General features: G+C 35.7%; 2 protein-coding genes across 11 annotated transcripts in view; one reads left to right on the top strand and one right to left on the bottom strand.

Moving 5' to 3' along the window:
• The window catches only part of ACSL4 (acyl-CoA synthetase long chain family member 4), a 75165-nt gene that overhangs the window by 7395 nt on the left and 48456 nt on the right, over nt 1-19314 (bottom strand). For 3 of the 7 annotated variants that reach the window (XM_026115747.2, XM_064518140.1, XM_064518143.1), the window contains 9 exons: nt 11778-11828; nt 8083-8322; nt 7557-7734; nt 5885-5994; nt 5630-5768; nt 4090-4240; nt 3367-3490; nt 2611-2682; nt 281-420 (listed from right to left, as the gene is read on the bottom strand). In XM_026115747.2, coding sequence (XP_025971532.1) covers nt 281-420; nt 2611-2682; nt 3367-3490; nt 4090-4240; nt 5630-5768; nt 5885-5994; nt 7557-7734; nt 8083-8310 — 1142 coding nt within the window. In that variant the 5' untranslated portion in view covers nt 8311-8322; nt 11778-11828. Of the gene's footprint in view, nt 1-280; nt 421-2610; nt 2683-3366; nt 3491-4089; nt 4241-5629; nt 5769-5884; nt 5995-7556; nt 7735-8082; nt 8627-11777; nt 11829-19314 lie in introns of all 7 variants that reach the window. The other 4 variants (XM_026115746.2, XM_064518139.1, XM_026115748.2 and 1 more) reach the window with 2 other exon arrangements.
• The window catches only part of NXT2 (nuclear transport factor 2 like export factor 2), a 71405-nt gene that overhangs the window by 36385 nt on the left and 15706 nt on the right, over nt 1-19314 (top strand). For all 4 annotated transcript variants that reach the window (XM_064518150.1, XM_064518151.1, XM_064518148.1 and 1 more), the window contains exon 4: nt 6881-7023. In XM_064518150.1, the coding sequence (XP_064374220.1) occupies nt 6881-7014 (134 nt within the window). In that variant the 3' untranslated portion in view covers nt 7015-7023. The remainder of the gene's footprint in view (nt 1-6880; nt 7024-19314) is intronic.

Here is a 19314-nt window from a genome sequence, read left to right as displayed (position 1 = left end):
TTCCTCTAACTAACCTAAAGAAACAATCCAATTTTGATTACTAAAAAAGCAATCCAATGAAAAATAACTACTCATCTGCTGCTCTGAAGATTAGTCATTCTTATTGTTAAATATATACTCCCTGTTTCCAGTAAGAGCTTGGATTAATTCAGTTTAGTCATTAGAGCATATTTGCTTGTTGGATTAGAATTATCTGATGTCAGATAGCTTAGATGATTATTTGTTTAAACTGTCTTAAAACCATGATGAAAAGTACATTTGGACTGTGAATTATACTTACACATTACAAAGGGGTGCATCATATCCTCTTTTGATTTGTTCCAATTTGTAGTCATAGCCTATCTTGAACAGGGTTCTCTGAATATAGTTCATCTCTTGAACTTTACTCATGACATTTTTATAAATTCTGTCCATTATTTCCTAAAAAATGTTGAAAAGGGCAAAGAAAATTACCACATAGAATGTCTATCACGGAGTTCTTTATCAACAACAGCTACAAACTTTGGGTAACATCCTGTAGTGTAATAAAGCTTGCTGCTTTGATACATTGCTTATGTTACCAAGAACACTAACCTGTACTTAAAATATGATAAACTGATTTACAAAAATCTTGAATTCAGATTTATCTAAATCTCTTTGTAAAAGGTCAGTATATGCCATGAAAGATCAGTTACACTTAGGAATCTTGATGCTGTGCTTTATCCTTGGCAACTGGCAAGCACAAGGGAACAAGCTGAGAGATTTCATTTCACCACTTCCTTTTCCAAGAGACATCTTTCAACTTTCAAAGCAACATAGTTGCAGTAATTCTAGTTACCTGACAAAAAACCCCCCACAATTCTGTCATAGACAAGATGTAAGAGGACACAATATTCATTTCAATTAAAAGAATAAACTTATAATCACTAAAATACAGAACTTAAAGGAGCCAATCCTTCAACTTCCATTAAATACTTTACCACTCTGAATGTTAATTATTCTATTTCATAGCACTGTGCTCTGTAACAATTGCATGCTTTGTAACAAGAATCAAATTATTGTACATCAGTTGAAAACAAAGCCATGAAAATTATTTATTTTGAAATATCAGAGATCAAAATATTAAAGTCTTAATAGAAACTGTTCTGATTAGTTTTTTGAATATTCCCTCAAAACTTCATGATCTGGATTTTACACAAACTAGAACTTTAAAAAGAAACACTTTCAGCCCAGTTTAGCTACAGAATATCTGATGTTTCTAAAAGACAAATTCTTGAAGGCAAAGCAGGATTAATTGTAGCTTTTTGGAAGGACTAGTGATACAACAAAGTATTTGGAATTAAAGGCTAGAAGGAACCATTAACATCTATTACAAACTTCTGTTAGAATGAAATATTTAGAAATATTTGTGTCTTTGGATTCTATTATAATTATTTTCTATTTCATTCCTTATATGTTCTAATAATAGTAACGATATTATGATCTGAAAATAAGAGGACAGTACTTATAGGGAGAAAAGTACTTGGCCAGTTTTATTTATTAGAGTAATATAGGAAGCTACCTCTGCCTACAAGTCTTACTTTCCATATGTTTTCAGCTGGCTTGTATTTTAGGCTATTCCTAGATAGTTATATTTTCATTGATGACATACAGATCTTTTTCCTGTACAATAACCAGGCTGTATAGCCTGGTATTGTATACAGGAAATCTAAATTGGTTATTATGTCAGATAAGTGTTGTTCATACTAGGGCTTTCTGAAGCTTTCTTTTTTTTCTTTTTTGCTGTAGATTGTTGAACTCTAGGTCCTCTCTGCTATCAATTAAAAACGGACCACCTGTTTCCAGTATTTTTTTTTCCTCTGTTAGCTTCTTTGTGATGAGTCTGTAGAGTCAAGACATTCGGGGAGTTCTTTCAAGATGCTTCAGCGTTATCACTGTTCACATTTCACAGTTAATTCATATGAAGTTGTCTGCATGGACTTTTTTTTTTTTTTTTTTTGCACACACAAAAATGTATTCCTTTTGAGAAGAGATTGTGCCACATTTAAAACTTACCGTTTCTACTAGCAGTCTAGCATGCAGTTGGTTTGAAGTTATTTTCCACAAGAAATAAATTTAAGTGGCTAAAAACAGTAGAGAGTCTTGGGCTAAGTTTTACCTTGCAATAGGGCAGCTGAGAGCAGGCACCCCAGCAACTACAGCAGCTCAGCTTAATTAGCGAAGTTCCCCAACTCAGCCAGATGCTCATACGCTTAAAGTGTCCATGTTAACTAAAGCTGCCCTGCTTCCTCCGGTGCAAAAAGAACTTTCAGGTGGTGAATGTCCAAGACCTTCTGTATCCTGTTACTGCATCAGTGGTCATTTATAATTATTAATTAGCATTTACAGTTTTGGATCAAAATGAGTCTTGGCTTTAGTATATGTATATTCCTGTGCTCATGTCTGCAGCATCAGTACTCTGCCTTATGCAGCAATAACTGAAATTTCTATATTCTGCTTTCTTGCCTGCCTATTAAAGTGACAGTTTCTTAAGCAAGGAAAGAAAAAATGTTAGTAAGTGGTTTTTTGCTAGCATGAACAAGGTAGAAAGCACCATTTTGCAAAACTTATTATCAGCTTTCCTGTACTTACAGGCACAGCTGCCATCAGTGTAGGCTTTAGTACAGTACAGTCTCCTTTGCTTCCCTTCTTAATCTTACTTGACTGGAATAAAGAAAAAAATGGAAATTTATGAAGCCAAAAACCAAGTAGCTCTTCAGAAGAAGACTAAAAATAAGAATGAACTACCATGCAAGCTATGTAAATCTCCTCCCATGCCCCTCCAAAAAGCATTTCCTGCCTAATAATTTGTCATTGAGATGGGAAAAGTACTGATTAAAAACCAATTTCAAGCGAAATGTCAGATGTTTTACAAGCCCAACCTGATAAAGCAATTCCATTTCGTGTATCTTTTTTTCTTGTTTCCCCCTGCAGTACTTGGTTTCTCCCCCATTTTCCTCCAGCAGTTTTTGTCTGATGTAATCTTTATACCAGCAAGACATACAGAAGCCTTCTCTTACAACTTAACTTGCTTTAATTTATCATAGCTGTTAAACCAAAAAATGCAACGAACTAAATAGAAGATCTATAGTAACTAGATAAAGAACTGATAATGTAAGTCTAAAAACTTAAAACCACTTCAAGCAGCCTTGCATTCAGTTAATCTATTAATAGCTGTTCTGTATCCGAATGTTCCATTAGATAATGCTATAGCATTTATTAGGTTTTCTTTTAGATTTCTTAAGTATCATAAATGCAAAGATTTTAATAAAATGTTATATGGTATGATCTGCTGCTGTAGTTTCACCAGGACTAGGAATGCTTTAAGTTTGCTTAGTTTTCCTTTACCTGATCTGATAGTGTGAGTGGAGAGGAATATCCAATCCTGCAGCCATAGGTAATGCAGGAAATTTCTGCTGTCAATTCTAATACATGGGCCAGAGGCAAGTAACCAATGTAAGTATCCTTGGGCCTAGTAAAGGAAAGGATTAATGATTAACAGTGACGCATAAGTAGATTAAAAATACTGTTCAAGAATTTGGTGTACTTAGTTATTACTTTTTGAAAGACTTAAATCGCAAGTGGAATTTATTCTTCTGCATCCAAGAAGGGTAGAATCATAAACTGTAGTCTATAAACTAAATGGGCAAAATGCTATCTTACTGAAACCAGCGTGTGTAAATTCCAGGCCTTGCCTTGTTTTCTAGGAAACTGAAAGTTTCCCTAGTGCTTAACTGCCACTTCTCCTTGTGGGAGATTTTATCCCAGTTACCAAGTTAAGGCTGAAATTGTTTTTTATTTTAAAACAATCCTAAACAGTCATAGTAGTATCTCCTTCCAAAATAGAAAGGGAACTGGTCAATAAAATACTGAGGCTGACTCCAGGAAATACAGAGATTTCTCAGGAAGAAACTTAGACCTGTCAGTTAATAGAAACTTGCAGCATCAGTTCAGAACTGTTTTTATAACCCACTGCAAAAGGACTTAAACGTAGAGTATTTCAGCTATTACATCCTTCGTGAATGCAATGACAAAATATCTCCATACATGTGACAACTAAGTGTTTCTTACCCCAGCCCAGGTATTCTCTCACACTGTCCCGTCATACCAGCTATTAAGTTTTTATGCATCATCATCACTCCTTTAGGTCTCCCAGTAGAACCACTGGTATACATTACTAAAGCCAAGTCTGTAGGAACAGGTCTGCTTGGCAGAACGCTTACTACAAAATGCAAGAGAAAGATCATATTAATTCTTATGTACTTTCTAAATTGTTGTTTCTATAATTAACCAATATGAAAATTTCTGTAATCAACCCGTGTGGAAAAGGTGCTTCAGCAAGGGCAAGCACAGTGTGCTAAGTGGTCAGTGGTGGATGCAGAAGTCAGTGATGAAGAGAATAGTGGTATGTTTTTTAAGAGGGAGTGGGGGAACGCAGTAGGCTTCCTAAGGAATACGTACTGAGACACTTACGCAAGACCACACATAATCTGGACGATACTTTTGCCATTGTGTTTTACAGCTGGCTAAAAGTTTCACAGAAAAAGCCTGGTGAAGATATAGCAAACCTGTGAAAGGCAGTGAATGGCAGAAACGCACTATTGGAGAGAAACAACAGGGTTTTAAAAAGGCAAGAAGCTGCAAGTTAGCTTTTCCATCAATCATCGTTCCAAAGCCTGGGTTACAGGGCTGAAAAGGCTTGGGTTTTTGTTTGTTTTTTTTTTTCTCCCTTCTTCTAATTGAACCTTCCTTGATTAAGCTGCTAAATAGTGGAAAAGCAGCAAACTTATAACAGTTTGTTTCTGATTTTTATTTTAATCCTTTGATGTTTATTCTGTCCTTAGGATGAAAATCATTGGCTTTCATGACTTCCACAGCTAGCGAGGCAGCAGAAGTGTCTGAAAGGAAGCATAGTTAGGGAGTTTCAGTAAAACCTTCAAGTTAGGCTGCTGGTTTGTATCAACTCTTTAAGCTGGTCAAAAGATAAGTAGTTGCAATGAATATGCACATCCCTGCATTTACCAGGTTAGCTCTTCTTGTTCAGGCGTGAGACAATCTGGCTAAGTGGGGTGGGGGGATCAAGGTTGGTTGTTCCTTCCTTGAAGAAAGCGTTCCCTCCCTACAGTCACTCCTGGCTGCCTCATGTAGCAAGGGAATATGTAATGCTTGTTCCTCTAGTCCAAGAGGCTTTCTAGCCACAGGTTGGATCAGAAATTTTTTTTGCAAGCAAACAAACAAAAACCCAAGTGCTTTCCCTTTTTCCCTTACGACAAATAGTAAAAATAAGAGGAAAAAAGGTTAAAGTAGCAGAAAAATGGAACACTACACCAGATTCTAGTTTACTTCCTAAAATAAAGGCAGATTCTTAGAGTTCAGTTATTCTGGTCATGTTTTATGAGTTAAAAATAAGGTTTTATTTTGAAATACCTGAAACTTGAAAAAAAGTACAGGACAGTAAATAGAGATTAAACAAACATTTCTAGTTTTCCATTTATTTAAAGGAAACCATAGAGACCTGCATACTTTTTTCTCTCCTACTGAACTGTTTTAACCTAGCTCTGATTTCACCATTATATTGCTTGATTAGTTCTCCAAGAAATGATTCACTTACAGTTTTCTGGTTTGGCTCCCAGCTCTTCTACTGTTTGCATACTATGAATCTCCATGTTTTCAGGGTATTCTGATTTATTGATAGTCTTCTTATCCACATAAATGATATGTTTAAGACGGGAGACTTCTGGCAGTGCAGTCTAAGGAATGGAAAGGGAACTTTTAGCACTGACTGCACTGTAATATTGTTGGGTTGTTTGTGAATAGGTGAAGCTGGTGCCGAAGTTACCTAAAGTTAAAGGTGAGGTTACCTTACCTTAAGTTTGCTCTCAAGAAGTTCTACGCTAGTGATCAGATATGATGCCTCACATTCATTGAGACCGTAGGTTACTGCCTCTTCACCCAGGGTGGCATATAAAGTAACAACTGTTACATTAAAAGGGGGAGAACAACAAAGAAAAGTTAAAATCAAAGTAATACTAAATGCAAGGGTTTTTGCTTTAGCTCATTGGAAAGCAATTTGTGGGGAAAAAACAAAACAAAAGAAAAAACAGAAGATGGGCTTTATGGGAGTCTTCTAATTAGAAAATAAAACTGCTTTTCATTTTTCTGCATCAGAATTTTATCCCCCAAGAGATCTGGAATGAGGACAGTTGTATGGAAGAAGAAAAGTCATCAGAACAACACCACCCCAAACAAATCCACTAAAACCCAACAAAAATACACTAAGCAGTTGCACAATAAGCAGCTGAGAACATCTGGGTTCTTCCTCAGAGTTCTTTGCAGGCAGAGCTCTGGCAGAGAGGAGATGATGCTCTGATGACCGCAGGCACCAGGCACTGGGTATAGCTATGTACTTTCACAGGCAGCTCTTTCAGCAGCGGTGCCAGCTTATGCAGCCCTGTGTCAGCTACTTTGCTCATTCCAGTGCAATTATTGATGGGGGCAAGGCAGAGAATCAGACTAAGGTATCAGACTGTTTTTTATGTTTATAGATTATTTTTAACCCTGATCTGCCACAGTGATGCTGTAAGTGCCTCGCAGGCACCGAGAAGTTTGCCCTTTCCAGTTATCTGTGTTGGAAAAAATAGCTTTCTATAGTATCCTACTGCTATCCCAAACTCTAACCTCCAAATGAACATTAAAGGAAATTAATAGTCCTGTGAAATGGGGATCATGTGGAGGGCCAAAAAGAGAGTAATGTGATATAGCTGATATTTTCTCCCCCTCAAAGCATGAGGATCAAGATCCAATTAATCACCTCATCCTATTTCAATAGCAATGTCAATTTTTACGTTATTGCCCTTTACAGGCCCTCTGCGTACTCTACTGAATTACCATCTCCTCACGCAGTCAGCTACTACTGAAGAGAGGCCAGCCTATTGCAAACAACAGTGTAAGAAGGCAACAAAAATAGTGTCACGGGTCACAGTGTGTTGTACATGAAGATGGCATGTAAGTACACAGTAACCCTTCACCACTATACAAAGAGGTTAGCATGCATTAAGTCAGAGACGAGATTTTGACTGCCTAATTAAAAAAAAAAAAAAAAAAGTCACTGTAATGAATGTGAGGACCTTAAAGGTCACAAGAAAACCCCCAAACTAGCATACGATTTTTGATTATTCTGTCATTCTTCTCCTTTCCAAGAACTACTTCATGTTTCAGATGCGTAAGTCATGATACAGACAGAAAATACTATAAATACATTCCACAGTTTGGGGGGAAAATGCAACTAGTGACATCTTCAAAATGTTTTAATGACCACTGAATACTAATTTACTTTCCTGTCCATTCTAACATCTAAATACTATCCAAAGCAAACAAAACAAACTTAAAAAAAAAAAAACCAGACTATCTGCAGAGTAAGTTTATTAAATTCTTATACCATCAATGACAGGATTGGCACATTCAAAATACTTAACAGCTAAGCCAGTGCTGAGAAACGTTTCTAGAATATATTAAATGTAAACAAGTTCATCACTCACGAGGAAAGTTGTACTTGAAGCAGGCTAGTGCTGCAATCATCCATTCTGCTCGGGTCTCACAGAATATAGCAACAGTACTCTTCGGGGTTAGTCCCAGGGCAGCCAGTCCACTCCCCAAGTGATTCACTTTCTGATTTACTTCTTCATAGGATAACCACTTGTAAGTTCCTAAGATTAACTGTTGAAAAAAATACATATATTTTTGCAATGAGGGGAAGCTGCTGGTAATGTGAGTTGGTGCAAAATGCCAAAAGCACACACATTGCAATTCATTGAAATTAAAAAAAAGAACACTAATTTTCATTTTTCTTGAAGTAAACAGCACACACTGTAATGTGTTATTCTTGAAGTACTATAAAATGGATTTTTATATATATATATATATATATATATATATATATATATATATATAATCTAAAACAAAGAAAAGATTAAGGAAAAACCCTAATTAGTCCACCACTGTTGAGGTAAGATACAAAGCAGCTCAAAACCAATTCAGAATTAAGTACAAACTTATAAATTTTACCTTTTTAAACACTTTTCCATTTGGCTGCATTTCATTTTCTTCACTCAGTAATTCTCTGGTCCCAAGGCAATCCTTTTTCCCAAACTTTGCTAAAGCATGGTCAAACAGCTTGTCCAAAGTGTCCGCTCCAGGAATGTTTATGTTTGCTAGTGACTCAAGATGAGCGACAGACCGGTAGGGGCTTCCAGGTTTGTCCGAGATGGGTTTAGCTTTTAAACGTTTTGCCATAGCCTTTTTCTTCTTAGCATTGGTAAGAAAATACCATGGAATAAATACAAGCATACTGTACACAGATATTAACAAGTACACAGGCAGCAAGAGAATGGCACATACTTCTAGCCTAAGTTTCATTGCGAATATATAAAAATATATATATGTATATATAAGTCTCTTATGTTCTGAGGGCTTGAGCTCTGAAGAAGGCAAGAGTGAAGCAGCAGTGCAGTATGGCGTGGGAAAGAGCAACAGTAAGTGAAGCTTAGGCAGCTTTGTTTCTAAGCAGCAGCTAAAATTTTAGTAACCTTTGAGAGCCGACAGTGGACACCTGTGGGTGAAGACCAGAGCCAAGCAGAGAGCAGAAAAAAAAAAGAAAAAAAGAATTAAATTAGTAATATTATAATCAGTCCATTAGTTTCAGTCCTTTAAGATTTCACCTCAAATGCATCAAGACAAAAGAGACTGAAGTAACTGGTTTGGGAGGCCGCATGATATAGCAGAGTACTGTTTTGAAGATTAAAGAACCTTTTCCATATTTGTTTGTTGCATCCACAAATATTTACTTTTCAGAGTCTTTTCCACATTATCTCTGTTTGAATAGTTCAGGGCTGTTGAGGTGCAGTCTGTCCTTCACATCATAATATTGTGTTTAAGCTACTTGAGTAATGCTACAATTGCATAATTATGGGCAAAGGTCAGCAACTTTTTTTTTCAACCTAAATATTTGTATTACAATGGAAAAATATAGTAGGTTTCTTTACTGCCTTTCAGAATGTTGTATTAACTTTATTCAGATTAAATTGCGTCTTGATACAGACTCTTCAAAAATCTGTTATAAACTATATAATATTCCAAAATTCCTTTATTAACTTCACCCCAGCAACTGAATTTTTAATCTATAACTGGTCTTTTCAACTATGAATGTCAGACTCTTAGAAAGGTATTACAAAGATTTCCCTCCACTCTTCCCCAAAAGCTACTCCTATATATGCATTCCAGGACTCCAGATATGGAAAAACGGAATCCAATCTAACCAACTTAATCCAATTTAAAGTAAAGCCAAATTTGGCAAGATTGTGACTGCATGTCAGAAATCATTCCTTGTAAAGAACTGGCCTGAATAAAGACTGAAGGCAAGTGGGAGGAAAAACCAAAGCCGTCATAACAAACCACAGTTGTGGGTAGCCCACTGGTCTAGAACTAGTCTGCGCTGGCACATACGAGCCGTAGGTTCTTATCGTCATGCAAACACATCTCAAACAGTGCACGCACCAGGAAAAAGAGAAGGCTATGGTGCATTAACAGAAGAGCGGTACCTCAGACACAGGGGAATAATGCCCACTAGTTTGTGGCAAAGTCCAATCTTTCATAGACAATCCGATAAACAGAGTGGATGAAAATGAAGCAATTTTCAGGGCCCCATCAAAAATTAAAGGAATGTGGGCACACCTCAAAATGTACCTTTATTAACATATTTGCCACCCCAGGTGAGGGAGGTTACAATTAACATTTCAGGTTAAGCAAGACAGCTGCTGCAAACATCACAACAAGAAATCTGTTAATAGGTGTTTGCTTTTTTAATAAGAATTCCAACATCTGCAGTCATATGTAGCCACTATCAACAACATTTAGGGTAATGTGAGATTGAGAGATTTGCAGATACTTAGGATAACACGATGAACATGCTATATTTTTAATTGATTCTGTGGAATAAAATTAATACACAGTGGTAGTGTCATGTACTAAACTAAGCTCAGACTTGTTCAGAAAAAAAGGATAGTCTGTGTATTTCTCTTTATAAAAAGTGAATTCTGCATTCTTTTCAAAACTGATATGCTTATTCTGCTTTAGTTAACCTCTTCCTCATCAGAGTACTGCTCAGCAAACAGTTAAACCTCAGCATAAGAGGTTTATATAATTTTATTTCCCTAAGCTCCAGTTTTCTAAAATGAAGGTCACTGATTTATCTTACACATCATGTATGATAGTTTCATTCCAGTTATTTCAGTGCTCCAAAGAAAGCAGTTGCGCATATTTGTAAAACAAAAGCCAGCCGTAGTTCTAAGACTAGTTAAAAACTACCGTGCATAACCATGTTTAGACATGATATGTGTTAAAATAAACACCAGTGAGAGAACTCTCACTGCTCCTCACTTTCCAACAAAAAGCATACCATCAAACACAATGACTTGAATAAAAAGCAGACTTGTTGGACTATGCAAACAATTTAATAATGAGACAGTACTATGTCTTTTATTTTGGCTGAGTAGTAGTTTTTTTACAAGTAGCCCCACTGGTAGTCAGCTGCTTGCTAAGAGAACTGACTAATTCTGAAAGGGAGGAGAGGAATGGGCTAGTATTTACTGAGATACAAAGGGCTGGAACAGTCATACTTTCACACTTTGATTTGCTTACTGATTTCTAATAGTGTCTCTTAATATACACCAATTGCCATTGTTTCATCTTTCCACTGCTCTTTTCCACTGTTTATTACAACTACTACATCTGTGCAATAGTGAATCAAACTGAAATCTTTGGGGCAAGGACTCCACCCTGTTTTTTCACCGTATTTACAATGATTGGGACCTGCTTGTGGTGTCGGCTAAGAACAGGTATGATGCAAACAATACAACAATGAACTATATCAGTATTGGCATGATTTAAACAGTATTGCACAATATTCAATTCACATTTTATTACTAATTGTCAATGCTGAGTCTTTAAAACTGAACGAGGATGCAGGATGGATTGTGAGACTACATGTGAAAGGGACTGTATTCAAAAAAAAAAAATCACATTCTGCTGATGTCCTCTAACAATCCCTTCGGCATGCATGAAACGTGCGAGTTTAAACAATGACACGATCTTCAAGCTGACTTCGCAACAAACCTTAACTCAGTGTTGAACACTAACTTACAAACTTTTACAGTTTATTGGAACAACTTTCTAACATGCTAAGAAACATCTTGAAATGTTCAAGACACTGCCTGAAATAATAAAATACTGATAAAAGTTTCTGAATGGGCAGCAGTGTTGGTTTTGTTATTTTGCTACTAAAATTACTGATCTCAGTTCTAAAATTGGCACCCTACTAGTCAAATCACATTTAATGCTTGCAATAAGGGCATGTACAAACACACTTTGTACACATGCAGCCATTTATGTTAAAGTTCATATAAACAAACGTTAAGGTTTGATTTCTTCCATGCTGAAGTTTCAGATTACTTGGAACTACTTCAAAAAGTGTTTTTAAACATAACTTAGCTAATTCGTACACAGTTCTGGTACCTCAGAAGGCTTCTACTTTAACAAAAATCAGTTGGAAATCTTAACAGAAATCAGCTGGAGAAACTTGGTAAATTACAAACGAAAAGACACACTTGTATTTTTACGTTGAACATTTTCATATAAAAACACACAAACATGCATACATACATATATATATATATATATACACACACACACACTTACATACTTACAAGATATCTGACAGTGATGACTGACTGAGTTTTAGTCAATCTCAGTTGGATCTATATTAAAATATAAAAACAAAGAAAGTATTAGGGATTGGCTATTTTTTTTTTGCCCTGCAGAAAGGAAGTTATGCAGGAAAGCATTACTTCCAATATTTTTGGAAATTCCAGCATGATGCTCCTGAAGACTAGCCTGTCAGTTTAGACAATGGTGGCATATGCTAGCCATACAAGCGGAGAGCAATTATATTATTCAAAAAGACTAAGCTTACAAACTACAGTGTACAAATAAAGATGAAGCTATACAAAAGCAGTTTAATTTTAATGGGAAATTGCGTAACATGTTCACTTCCATTTAAGCGTGTTCCGAATGCAGCTATGCATGAAAGTGTGTTTTAAAAACATTAAAAAAAAAAAAAAAAGGCAAGAAAAGAACCTTGCAAATCCTTACAATCCATTCTTCTGTCTCATGGCAGAAAAAACAAGACCTGTATCATGCTTGACAGACATTAACAGTAGGAACATTAACTCAGGATTATCCGCAGCATGCTCTGTCCAGAAGAGCAGTCATAAGGAACATGAAGCAGAGTTTGGATATTGAAGTAAGAGGAGAATTTTCAAAACAAAACCAAGGATGTGTAGCCAGCCAGGCTTCACTGGTTCCAAGAGTGAAAAAAAGAGATTCCTATAGGTATCTGTAGGGATATCACTTGAAGAAGTCTACTGCATAATTCAGACTACATGATTTAACCTACAGAGGGCTTTCAAGGTGCCAGTTTTTACAGGCAGAAACCTTGCCATACAGCCCTTAAGAAATATTCTTACAACAATTTTCTCTTAAAATACTAAACAAATAAGAGGCATAAGAATGTTTTACTGGCACTTGCATATGATTGTATAAGAAGATTGTATAACCATCTTCTTGTATAAGAAGATGATTTTGATATTCATCAGTAGTAAGACCATCCCAAATGCATGCCAAGTAAAATATGTATTTATTGCTTTTTAAATATAAGGCATAACAGACTGATATACTGAACTTGCAAAAATACCTAGATACCAAGATACCAATTTCATTTGGTTGTAAGCCAAACTTTGCTATTCAAATTACATCTTATGCCTTCAATGTCTTTTTCAAGTTTAATTAGTCTTTGAGAGAAAGAGAATGACAGAGGTAATGTTCATATCGATGCACCATCAAGGATATCTTCCAGGCAAGCCAAGTATGTATTCCTGCTAAAAGTACAACAGTTACGTTGTGAGTAAACTCCCTCTTTCCTCACAAATAAATGTAGTTTACATATTGAAAATTTCACTCTATCAAAATAAAGCTATGTTCTAATACTAAAAAATTCAAAACGTATTTTATATTGACATGAAGTTTATCATTTGTCTTAATTGTGCAATGTAACTGAAATATTTGGAAGTTTATCTATCCATTTTGGAAACAGCAGAGCTTCCAGTTCTTGATGTAGGAAATGTGTGTTCCCAGCAATAGGAATCAGTGTGCGTCAAGCATGACTACAATCTTAAAAAAGTAACAGAGGTAGTTTCTGTCTTAAATAGCTGTGTTTCAGTATTTCGAAAAGATTTTCCTCCAGTGAGTAAGCTTCTTCCATCACTTTTGAAATGGTAACTCTCTAGACCAGAGTTCATTTATCATCTGCAAGGATGCGTTACAGTGTACATATCAGAGATCTCACGCATGAAGTGGTAATATTTTCCTTATTACTGGTACATGCGAGTTGTTTACAGAAACGTTACAGGTCAAGTTTGCTGTAGAAAACAAATAACTGACATGAATGCTCATACAAGCACCAACATTGTATTTTATGCCACAGATGAAAGAGATGTTCTTTCAGTGTAATCTGACTTTGGTATGCTCAGCTGAAAGCTTCAGAGACAGACTCTAAAATGCAACCCTTCATCCTTGTCCAGCAGCCAGGTCCACAGAGCAAAGTTTGAAATCGGAGCACTGGTTCTGGAACACAAGAGACAGCCCTGTTTTCATAATTTTTTATGAATTTAAGAAAATATCTACAAAAATAGCTTTTAAATAAGCATAAGCTTTTGTGACTAAATTAAGAGCAATTGTTGCGGGGGGGCAGAGGTTCATATCTCTGGAAGTGACTATTCACAGAGGAGGAAATGCCTTTATCTTCTCTGCATTTAAATTTTTGACGTACAGAATCAACTGATCCAGCATTTGCACACACAACTAGCATTTCTAAGTGTAACTTAAAATCTAAATAGGCATCAAAATTATCTTCACTAGCAAAGGCTTTAATAGCACAAAGCTCAAAACACTGTGAAGATTTAATACCACAGCATATGGATAACAGTGTTTATTGTTCTTCCTCTCATGTTACCAACCTTGCTAGTGATCCAATTTACTATATAATAGCACAATTAGAAGAAAACATTTATTTACAAACTACTTCAAATGTTACTTGCAACTTTTTGAATGTTGTTTCATTATGTTAAAAAAAAAAAGGTCTTCTACTAAAAGAGATGACATGAAGCAGAAAAGGGAAGTACTCTAGTTCGTGAAGAAAAACTGGACTCTGCAAAGTGAGAAGAAGTTCAGTTTAGACTAAACACCACTGAAGGAAATCCTGGTTCCCCTGCGACTGAGCTCTTACGAACTTCCAATGGAGCCATAATTCTGCCTTTAGCATAAATAGTCAGGGCTGATTCCTTTCAGGAAGTACTGAAGTCTTCCAAAACAGCCCAGTATGAATAAGCAACAACTATTTCTCGAATTTCTGTAGAATTCAGGCATATATAAACATTTTGGAAACCACAGTAAGCACTTCATAATTTATAAGTGAAAGGACAGTTCTACAGATTAAAAAAGAAAGTGACTAGACCTGAATAAATACATTGGTTATTAATTATGGTTAATTTTTGGAAGGGTCCTGAATTTGTTCCAGTCTTAGAACTGAAGGAACCTAGTATTTCAAAATGAAATTACTGAAAAGACTGAGAAATACCACATTGCCAGAAAGAAGCAACAAGTTTAAACACAATAGAGAGACAAATGCATACTACGAGGTTGTCTGCAAATTTTTATTATCCCAATTTATACCTGTTCCATACAAGAATGAAAGAACATTTCTACAGATCAGAAGGCTGTGATTAAATAATAATAGAAGTTAGAAGAATCTTGTGGCTAATTACAACTCTTTTGGTTTGGAAATGTTGAATGAAAAAAAAAGCTAAGGGAAATGATTCAGTGTTTAAGTCATGTCAGTGTTTTTATAAAAACAAACTCTGCCAATTTTAATGCAACTTATTCATGGTAGAAAAAGTACACAGGGTCCCAATTTTTGTTCCTTTCTCACAAACAGATTTCTACATGTTTTCCTCTTACACAATTTTGTATGTCAAAGGGCAATGAAAAACTCCAGAGGTAATCTAGTCAAGTGCTGGCAGGTTTCAGAAGGATTTCTGTGCTCTGCCAGTGGCTCAAAAGCCTAAGGGTTTTCAAGAGCTCTTATTATATCTGTACAATATAAATATTAGTACCTATGTTCCAACAAATGAAGGGAGAAGAAAGTCAGAAACAGTGGATAGTTTCTTTTTAAATATCAACATTCTAACTGACATAGCAAGATTTCCTAATACTACTTGTGTTTTTGCTTCTCTTACTGCTACTTAAAAAAAAAAAAAAGTAGTAGTTAATACAATGTTTTACTTGGCTTATAACAAAGATCACATTTATTTTTGGTTTCAAGAAAAATATTATGATTGTCCTTTATAATGAGTACTTCTGTTTTACTGCCTCAGAACATATATGTACTTAATGTCAATCAAAAAAAAAATCCATTTGTAACTGTCAGGTGTCATATATTTATTGCTGCAACTTCCAGCATTATCGTAATGGAAAGCAGACCAGCCACTCTTACCCTGAATTTTCCCATTATCTAACAGACTGGTGTGAAACTCTCTCTCCTAATCTTAACATAAGGGCAAGCAAATATTTGGTGAAAGGATAAGACCTGTTTGTGTGCCCCAAAGGCAAAAAACTTAATAGGCCAAGGCAAGATTTCACAACTGAAAACCGCCACTGAGAATACGCTGAACTGGGAAAGTATTTCCTCTACACAGACCTCTGTTACCTTCGCCTCATTAAATTCTATCCAAACTTGGAGCTGTAAATACCTTGGGCTCATTCACTCTAACACTTCCTCTCTTACAAGCCTCCACTCAATGTGTACTGGTCATGCTGTAATCTGATGAAGAGAATAGGACATGCAAGATTTTAAGGCAACTCAAAATATACTATCGTATTGTGAATACTAGCATTCACAATAACTAGTAACAAATTCAGCAGCTATTTATACACGTATTTATGGTAAAGGAAGGAAGGAAGAGGCATGCTTTTGTCTCACTGGCTTTTTTTGTTAAAGGAAATGAACATTGTAAGGATTGGTGGTTCAAACAGCGGGGAGAAACACTCCCCTGAAAACACTTAACTGAAAAATACTGGTATTACTTCAAAACTCGTATGACATCTACAAAATACACTCTGACTAAAGACTACAAAAATTAAAGACAAAAAGGAAAAGCACATACTCTATACTAATAGAGAAGTATTTCAGCCCGATTTAACCCCTTCCCAACATACACCCCAATCAGGTCAGACATTACAACAAGTGTTTCTCTTACTCCAATATTTTAAATAGCAAAGATATGTGACTGTATTGTTTTACCCAACTTAAAAATGAAAAGGCACATGAAAAGGCAAGCAGTATGATCAAGGAGAATTTTTAGAGGACGTTGTGGCCACTGAAGTTCTCCAGCAAAAGCTGTGTAAACAGTCAGTTAAGAATTGATGATTGCCTTCTTCCCTTATGTTATACAAAATGGGTAGACTGGCTAGTTCTGAGTCTGTTCTTAGCTATGCAACGATTTTGCAATGGGAAGGCTGTGACTTACATGGCTCTGAAGATCCAATTAGAGAGATTTAAATTGCCCTCATCTTTTCATTTTCTGCTGCTTTCTCAGCAGTAAATTGCTTGGCAAAAATAAAAAACTGTAGAGGTCAGCAGACTTGCCTAAGATTGTTGAATGATACAGTTTGGAAGATCAAATCAGTTTGAGACCTACAAATATAGCCCTGATGACTATTTTCCATGTCTCCCACATACTTTTTATTGCATGAGCCTTCAGGCCAAAACAAACAAACAAGAAACACTACACCTCTGTCCTAGAGAAATTCTATACCTCAAGTCAAATAACCCCCTATCCAAAACAAATGAAAAAGAATACAATACTGTATAGGACTGAATGGGTAAATTTATGCTAAGAGCTTCATACATTAAAAAAAAAAAAAAAAAAAAAAAAAAAGAGTTGGTCATTTGTTTCCCCAAAATGAAAATCATGCCTTGGAGTACAGACATAACTTCAAGCTTCTTGAAAACATCCATTTGTTTTAGACAACTTCAGATAATTTCAAAAGCCTGTCATTGCACCTATTGTTTCCAGAATATATTTTAACAGAAGATCTTTGCTTTCATCCATACTGTATCAGTTTGACAGTACAGATTGGAGATCAGTTCCCCTCTGAAGCTTTGTCCTATCTTTAGGCACTAAAAACAAAGCAGGTAAGAAAAAGAATACTAAACATCCATACTATTCTGTATAGGTATGCATCACGGATTGTTTGTGGTCTCTAGCCCAATATGCAACTACAATGAAGCATTTAAACCTAACTTTTAAGCTCAGTGTATGTTTAGAATTCCCACTTTTAAGGGTGATTCTTATTTGAAAACATGATTGAAAATACTGACTGCAGGCCAAAGACAGACACTTCAGCTGGAAAAGGGAGAAGTAAAACTATACAAAAGCATAAGTGAGAGACTTCACACTAAACTTGTGGCATTCCCCCATTTTTTCTGTGTGGAACACAGACATCTGATGGCTATTCTGTTCTTTCCAGAATTTAGGACCACTCTACTAATAAGAAAGTATAATTCTTTTAGTCCTAGTAAAAATGAGAAAAAGGAGAACTACAGTGTTTTAAGTCAAGCTGTTTTACTTTGCATTGAAAGGGACTCACAGTTATCTCTTCCAGCTGCACAATGGTAACTTCTTAAACTGTGCCACAAGTTCATTTCACTCAGTGATGAATGTGTGCACTCATGTTTAGGACAGTCTAGATTTTGCTTCTGTCTCCTAAAGAAAAGCTAAGAACTCAGTTTTGCCTCTTTTTCAGGACATACAAAAACAGTAAATAACATACAGTGTTTTACAGTCTTCAAAGTCAAATTTCTGTTTCTGTAATATTAGTGAATATGTGGTAGGGGGTACTGCAGATATGCAAGTTACATTAGTACTTTCTACTATTTTGTGTCTAATTGCTAGCTTCTTTCTTAGGTTTACTGAGCATTCATTTTTATGTGTTCAGTTTATTGCCAGCATTGAGAACATATGCACGGACACAGGTCATTCAAGAGCTAGAGTGCTCATATCTCTCTCAAGTCATTCTCCTACATTTACAATAATCATTTCAGCAACATCCTTTCACAATGTAAGGAGATGAGGCCATTCAGTGCTTTTTGTTTTGCAAGTAAAGATGAAGGAATACAGCAAACAATCTGCCTGGGTGAAAGTTTTTCAAAGAGAGAATGTATTCGTGTTTATGCCTGTTGGATACAGTTGCTTCACTGAATCGTGGCGTATATGCATTCAGGTTAAAGACGCTGATCAAGTCATGGCATTAGTGCTGCACAAATGTTAATGAAGTTTTACTCAACAAGCCAAAAATTCATTAATGATATTACCCTAGCTCTATAAGTTAAATATTAACACTTATTCCTGGCTTCAAGTACGGTATGTTACCAGACATCTGTACAGCATGACCTAGGAGAAACTGTAAATACTTCTGTGATACTGCATTAGAAAGACTTGAAGTAAACTGACATTTCCCAATATAAATTAAAATGGTAACATTACTCTGTTACTGCATAAGAGTAAAATCTGGGAGAAAGTAAACAAAGAATCGTTCTTTTTCAAATAGCATTCAGCTAATACATTCATTTGACCAAAGCCTAGTAAGATTAACACAGGAGACCCAGTCTTTAAAAGCCACTTCCTGTATTTATAAATTTCCTGCAATTTATCAGCCTTGTTCTAGAATAACCTTTTGGTGAAAGGAGCAACTCAAACAGTAGGATGTTGATGTGCAGGAACACAAGCCCAGTTTGGCAGCCAAACAAGCAATGTAATGACAGATATCATCATAATTCTCTCTTCATGTTCTATTAAAAGATTTCAGTATAATTAACTTGCATTCTATTGAAACCCATACACAATGATGCACTTCTTTCTTTTACTGTAATTATCCTGACAGATTATATACTTTTTACAGGTATATACTTTTTACCTGCCAACACAATGACGGCTGTATAATTTAAGACAGGCTAACATTCTACATAATACTCTGCATTACTGCAGAAAACCAGACTTTCTATTCAACATTCATTTTGACAATAAATTCTGTCACCAGTTTTATATTTACCTTTATTGCTTATCAAAG

This window comes from Dromaius novaehollandiae, chromosome 11 (assembly GCF_036370855.1).
Source record: "Dromaius novaehollandiae isolate bDroNov1 chromosome 11, bDroNov1.hap1, whole genome shotgun sequence".
Taxonomy (NCBI): Eukaryota; Metazoa; Chordata; class Aves; order Casuariiformes; family Dromaiidae; genus Dromaius; species Dromaius novaehollandiae.
This window is presented reverse-complemented; position numbering and strand designations above follow the sequence as displayed.